The 7,500-nt window shown below is 36.2% G+C and overlaps 1 protein-coding gene across 4 annotated transcripts in view; it reads right to left on the minus strand.

The window, feature by feature from the left end:
- LOC138047029 (NLR family CARD domain-containing protein 3-like) overlaps positions 1 to 7,500 on the minus strand; it is a 136,550-nt gene that overhangs the window by 75,681 nt on the left and 53,369 nt on the right. For 3 of the 4 annotated variants that reach the window (XM_068893713.1, XM_068893714.1, XM_068893715.1), the window contains 4 exons: positions 2,182 to 2,244; positions 1,839 to 1,901; positions 1,230 to 1,292; positions 815 to 847 (listed from right to left, as the gene is read on the minus strand). The exons of the other annotated variant lie outside the window; for it this stretch is intronic. In XM_068893713.1, coding sequence (XP_068749814.1) covers positions 815 to 847; positions 1,230 to 1,292; positions 1,839 to 1,901; positions 2,182 to 2,244 — 222 coding nt within the window. The remainder of the gene's footprint in view (positions 1 to 814; positions 848 to 1,229; positions 1,293 to 1,838; positions 1,902 to 2,181; positions 2,245 to 7,500) is intronic. 4 annotated transcript variants of the gene reach the window in all.

The raw sequence follows: 7,500 nt of genomic DNA on the forward strand, positions 1-7,500 counted from the left end.
AACACAAACGTTCATCATTCTTTCTAATTTAACCACCCATAACCACTGTGATTTATGTTTCAGGATTCTGCTTCTACCCCCGATTACTATTGCTGTAAAGTAACACTTTGCAAAGTTAACAATTTCTCAGGAGTGCATTTAGAGCTACCTTTATGATTGGAAAATTTAAGGTGGCTCTAAATCCGCCTCCAAGAATTTTTTTAACCCAGATAATTTTATCCTAGCCAGTTGATCACTTCCCAGCAATACAAAATGGGCATCATCTGGTTTGTTTTTCCTTTAAAAATTCCACGTGCATAAACTATGCATAAAATCTCTATCCTCTAATCTCATTGATCCTATTATGATTTTTTGAAGAAAACCAGAAACGATTTTCATGAAGCCAAACATTTCAATCAATGTTCTTTCCATCTTATTCAATTATTCATCTTAATTTTGGTTTTTGAATTCTGAATGCTACTACTCAACCACCCTATTATTTAAGTGATCACATTATCTGCAGCCACATACAGTGTAGCATGTAATCAAGTAGATACACAAGTGAGACTAATAGTTCTTCAGCTGTTAATACATGTATAAATCACCATGTACTATACACTTTATTCCAAAATGGCCACTATTTTAGTATTTTTGGCTTGATTACAAATTGGCCCTTTTGGCCTCATTCAAGGTTAAATGAAGTTATTCTTTTGAATTGTACGATTGAAAGCAAGGCCAAAAGGGCCGATTTTCAAGGAAACAAAGGAATACTAAAATGGCCGCCATTTTGGAATAAGGTGTATGATGGTTGTTTCATTAAAATTAATAAACACACCTTTCACTTCTCTGACGTCTGACTTCACCATTTCTGGATTAAAATAGGAAACAAGATAAAAATTACCGCATTGTGCTTTATTGGTTTGTTTCACCTAAAAGTCTCTCTCTAACACAACAATACAATGGACAGTGAATGGGACCCTTTTCAGCAGTTGTAAAATTGAGGGGCCTGAGTTGAGTGGTAAATGGGTTAACAACATGAACATCCACTCATGAATGTCGCCTTTAACTCTTTTCCTCCTCAGTGACAGATTTAACTCTAACACCAGACAACTTTACTTATCAATGGAGGCCATTTAAGGGTTAGAGGGTTCAAAGTAGGTATTGAATAATCATTAGTGTCACCATTTTTCTTCCTTTCTGGACAGTTTTTTTTTCTATTCTGTACAGACATTTGTTTCAGTGCCACACACCTTCTATATTTTCAAGCTTCTCTTTGGTGCTTCCTTCGTCAGACTTCCATTTCTTTAACATATCTTTGTAAAAAAATTAAAACTCATTACCTTTTCAGACAAACAAGCCAATATCACTGACTGTGTGTATCTTCATGTTCTTATGCAATTAATAATTTAAAAAATCTAAATTTGGCTTTACGTGAGCCATGTTAACCTGCATAATGTAAACTTTTGCTGCAACTGCAAGTGGAAGCATTGTTTACTGCAGGATTTTTATGTCCGGGATCACAACATGGCGAGGTAGTCCAGCTCTTTCTGGAATAGAATACAAAGTTTCTATGAAATCTACTACAATAAATGTATATACCAACATGTATTTACAATCATACGACCAGGCTTGAGAATTTGGGTGTTTAGGGTTACCATTTACTTCTTTATGTAAGTATTTATTTATTCATTTATTTATACTATATTCTCCATGTGATAAGAAAAACCAGTATTTAGTTGGATTTCTGGTACTGCTTTTCCACACACATCTCTCCTTTCCTTCTACGTGTACTTTTACATTGTACCATAAATCACAATGTATGTATGGTATTTATCGTATTAAATAATCAGTTAACACACCTTCCACCTGTCCAACCTTGTCCTTGGTGCTGCCTTCATCTGATTTCCACTGCTTTAGCATTTCTGGGTTTAAAAAAAAAAATGCAATGAGACAATAATTTGTGTTTCCCATGATTTGATGCACCTTAACCAATTGACCCCTGTGACTGTTTTACCCTGTTTAAACGTCAGACGCTTTTTCTTGTCAATGGGGGGCAATTCAGGAGCCTGAATGGGTTAACATTAGGTGGGTAAAATAATGGAATACCTGCAAGTTTTCGTATACAGTGTACACTTTTTAAATTTGTTTTAACTAGGCATTGGCTGATATTCTGTAAAGCCACTTGTTTGAGTACAGACACACCTTCCATGTTTTCAAGCTTCTCCTTGGTGCTGCCTTCGTCAGACTTCCATTTCTTTACCATATCTTTCATAAAAAAAGAAAAGTCACAAAAATTTCAGACAAATAGGTTAATTACTGAAGGTGTCTAAGTTCATAATGTTCTGGCACTTAATTTATAAAATTAATTCTGAATGTGGCTGCATAACATAAACTTCTGATGAGACTGTTACTGGAAGCAATGTTTACTAGTACAACACATTTATGTAGATGCACTTTATGGAAGTTGGAATGACAAATAGATCAACAATCATGTGTAATTACGTGTACAACTTACAATAACTTAGGGTTTAGAGTTGGAGTGTTGAGTGTAATACCATTAATTTTGTCTACGCAATAATATACAGGTTTGGAAGTGACAATCTGTGATGTTTCTTATCATAATTTGCCGAAGAGTTAGCAACTAACAAAGATAGTGTCTGCATTTCATTAATGTGCAACCCCCAACATCATTTAGTGATGAACACACCTGTACCTGCCTACAAAGGGTGACCTTTTTAGCTTCTTTATGTACATGTATTTATTATTATTATTATTATTATTATTATTATTATTATTATTACTATTACTATTATTATTATTATTATTACTACTACTACTACTACTACTACGACTACTACTACTACTACTACATGTATTGTCCATGTGACAGTAAAAAAATTAATCAGCACTTAGTTGGATTTCTAGTACTGTTTTACCACACACATCTCGGTTTTTCTTCTACTTTTACTGTAAATCACAATGCAAGCCTGCAAATAAGCGCTGGTCATCAGACATTTGTCTGGTAAATTTGAGGTTCTGACTGGCAAACAATCAGTCTGACCAGACAGGCTGACTGGGGTCTTATGTTACAATGCAAAATAAGAAAATATATTTTCACTCCACAAAGCCAAATGCAAAGGTGGCCTTTTAATATATGGCTGTAAAGCATAAAGTCTAGTAAGTTTCATTTTGATTTGCTTTCATTTGCACCTTGCATTTCACATCGTCTTACGATCAACGCTACGCCGAAAATGTGCATGTAAACACTCCGGCCCACATTCATGCAGTTCAGCTTTCAAAATTTGCACGGGCTGTTTCGCGAAAACTCATTTACATTGCTTTAAATTAAATAACACTGCAATGTACTTTGGAATCAACAAGGGTACTGTTCCACAACTGCATATTGTTTGTGTCTCCATGAGTCGGATAAGATTTTATGACTAGTTTCACGACAAATTTTCAGGGACTCGAACTGCATTCCTCATCGCGGCTTCAATAACTAAATTAGAAACGTTAACCTTATGGTGTAAACACAAACAAAGGCTGAAACACTTCAGGATTTGTACAAATGCATTTTGTTTGATTAGAATGACAAAAAAAGAAAGCAACAACATTAGAATAGAACGAGAAAACGAAAGCAACAATATTGTCAAACAGCATTGGGCAGTGCATGCGCACATGTTTTGCTTGTTTTCATTGTCACGAAACAAAAAAAACATTCGAAACCGTTCAATAAAAGAAGCCAACAACTTGAAATGTTGTAAAGACAAATATATAAACTACCTCTCCAAGTCTCGAGTCTGCGCGGTACATAGTTTCTGAGTTATGAATTTGCCTAAGCATTTTACACTTACATGTACCCCTTCCTAGCAATACAAAATGGGCGTCATTTGGTTTGTTTTGCCTTTAAAAATTCCATGTGCATAAAATCTTCATCCTCTAATCTCATCAATTCTATTACATTTTGTATGATTTTCTGAAGAAAACCAGAAACGATTTTTATGAAGCCAAACATTTAAATCAATGCTCTTTCCAATCTTATTCAATTATCCACCTTAATTTACGTTTTTGAATTCTGAATGCTACTGCTCAATTCACCCTATTATTTAAGTGACCACATATCTGCAGCCACGTACAGTGTTTTATGAAAGTGCGAAAAAATTCAGCCCATCTTAAACCAGTTCCATTAATCGGCGAGATTTTGCCGTCAACGCACGCTGTGTTTACCCCCTTGGATTGGACTTGACACCTATTGAATTTGAACTACGCTTATCATACATGACCTTTACATATTAGGATTGAATTTGTTTATAAACCATTTTGTAAACCATAGGATTGCCTACTGTTGTAAATGTCTTAAGCCTTATTGCTCTGTTTTTTTAATTGATTTAGATTGCTTTCTATCACTGATTATGAACTGATGATTGACATTTTTATCAACACTTCGATCATAGTTCAAGTGTTAGATCACCTTTCACGTTTTCTATATTGCCTTTGTTCTTTGTATTTCGACACAAACGGTAAGAGAAAGGAAAGTTGCGGGTCAGTACAAGTTAAGATTGTCAAATCTGGAGTAACTGCTGAGGATTTACCCTATAGGTACCACAACGTTGTTTCAATCGCATCTTACTACTTTGTTTCAGTTATCATGTATTTCATACAATGTAGCATGAAATCATGAATTTACATAACTTTATTTCGAGTGTAGAGATTCGTAAATGTGAGACCTTTCTATGTGCGCAAATTCAGCTACGCGTAAAGGTCCGTAAACTCAAAGTAGACACAGAGAAACTGTAAATAATGGGAAAGGTTCATAAAGGATGGCATTGTTGATCGTTACGATTAAACAATTTCACACGTTCTATGTATATAATATAGTTTATCACATTTATCATTTATCATTAAAAACTGAAATTGCTCGATTTTCTATCGGATTTTGTCTTAAACTGCAGTGTGGGGTCATTAAGACCATTTAAGGGGTCACCCAGAAGTCGTACCAGCAGAGGCCCTTTGGCTCACACGTTCATACGACGAAACAAATCCTTTTCTGAGGTTAAAATCTGGCTACCGGCCTATTAATCATTTGTCAGAAAGAAGAAATTCCTGTCATCTTTAGAAAAAATAGACACGCATTGCTTACGTGTGGTACTGAAGTAACACAGTGCTTTATTCGATTATTGCCAACTGAGCTGCGTTTTGTCTTCCAGGAGATTCAAGTTGTCTTTGCGTAATATGTAGGTCTAACAGTACACGATATTGTTTTGGTATTGTACATTATAGTGCCATGGTAGAAGTCTTATATAAATAGCCCCCTATATTGCTAAGTATCTTTCCTCCATTAGAGATGATTGGGTTAAAAATCTGGGAGACACTACTGTCCTGGCATGCGAAATGGTCATTTCCGGTTGCCGTCCGTAGCTCAAAAACGTCACATGCTTAAACTCCCTAAAGCCTTTTTTGACGGTCGATGCCATTCTTAGTAACCAAGCCTTTTTATTCGGTTAGCTTTCAATAAATTGTTGGGGTTAGCTTCATTTAAATACTTTAAAATTGCAAATTTGAAGCCGTTGTTTCGGTAGTGTAGGGGTTGAGTGCATTTGCTTAATCCATTGAACCGAGTTCCACACCGTTCAATCAACTTTTTCTAATTTTTTTCTAAGGTTTTTTCTTAGTTTAAATTCTAAGTGACTTACGCTGCTAATCTAGTAGTAGATTAAGTACTTTTTTCCTCATTTGCAAACGACAAACTTAACACTGAAAACTGTTCCATGTCTCGTCCAAATGGCATCGCCTGTTCACGAAAGGGAAAATTGAGTCAGGTATCACCGGCCCATCCCCAAAGGCGGCTCTAGGATTTTGGCTAGGGGGGTGCAAATATCAGACGGAAATGCACAAGAAGCCCAATCTCTATATTTACAGTCAGAGGCTCTTTAAGTATTTGGGCTAATTTGCATTTCTTTACACGCTTTCATTAAAATACAAACACCAAAATAAAAACGTTCTCAATCGACTCAGTCTCAGCCCGAGGAATGTTCTTAATACGTTCTTATAATTTTCGTTAATCTCAGCCTCAAATGTTCTTATTAAAAAAAGAGTGTATAGTGTTTATGAAATTAGCTATGCTTCGCATAAAATACAAAATTAATCGATCGTCATTAGTGTGCACAGTTTACAGTGATCAAACACCTGAGCTGACAGCATACAAGCCTTACAAACAATAACCAACAATTTTAATTAACAGCTAAACTGAAATTACATGCACAGTAATCTCTTTCACAACATTTTCCGTTTGACTGACAATCTTTACTCCCTGTCTTCAGTTCAGAACAATAGCAAAAATCTTTACTAATTATAAAGTCAACTAAAGCGTAGTAAATTTGCTTACTCGACTGCAAACAAAGCAGCTCACAACAGGACACCCATTTCACACAAAAAGCCCATAAAAATTAATGTGATTGTTGAAATAATCTCTGTTAACACGGAATTGCAAACATTTTCTGGCCTTCTTCGTTTTTCAGCTAGTTTTACAAATTATGTGAACCAGCGAGGCATATATTAAGAAGGAAAACATTACCTGAAAGCTAACCATTGTAAATAAATTTGTCTCTTCCTCTATTTCTCTCAGCTTTCCGTTGATTTTCATTGAAATTTTCACTTCTTCTCCTTCCTCCGCTTCTCTCTAGGATTTCTTCGCTTAAATTTCTCAAATGTTGCCGCCTCTTCTCTCGTGCTCTTTCCTGCTCTTTATCCCGTTGCTCGTCACTAGTATGATTTGCCGCCAGGAAAACGCGGGTTGCCAATGCAACGCTGGCACACGATTTGCTGCCAAGGAAAATCACGCGAACACTCCCGTCCCCGGAAGCTGTCCTGCCTCCCCACCTCCACCCCGACAGTCTGTACAGGCTGACATACATGACATCAGTCTGTATGTGACGTAATAACCAAAATTTGTCGCATCAATAGATTACTCAAAAAATCTTACCTATGGTGCTCCGCAGGCGCGCCTTAGCTCTGCTATTAAGCTGTATTACCTTATTGTGAAAATACATTTTCTTTCTCAATGTGCGAGCAGGTGGAATTCTACGAATCCTGCAATTTGATTGGCTCTGGGAGCGGGCGGAATTTTTTCTATCTTGCCCATCAAGCCCTGGTTGCGTGAGCTTGTGTAATGACCTTAAAGTTCCAGTTTTTGACACCGAATCCGTTTATATACAGAAGTGTTTTAACAACAGATTTTTATTAGACAAGAGGCGTGGAAATAGAATTCAAATAAAAAATATTTCTCTTTGAAACGTTCAGTTTGTAAGTCGCTTACTGCATTTGCTATAAAGCGTGGTGCGAGTCAACAATTTAAAAAGTGATTTAATAGAGAAAGAGAGGGAGAGACCAAAGACCGATATTCTCCCAGTGCAGCCCAAGCAAACTTGGTTAATAAGAGATTTTATTACACGACTGGAGCCCGTATTTAAAAGCTATGTATTTGAAAATTCCAATCCTGAAGGTTTAAGGAATGTGCAGAAA

This window comes from Montipora capricornis, chromosome 4 (assembly GCF_036669925.1).
Source record: "Montipora capricornis isolate CH-2021 chromosome 4, ASM3666992v2, whole genome shotgun sequence".
Taxonomy (NCBI): Eukaryota; Metazoa; Cnidaria; class Anthozoa; order Scleractinia; family Acroporidae; genus Montipora; species Montipora capricornis.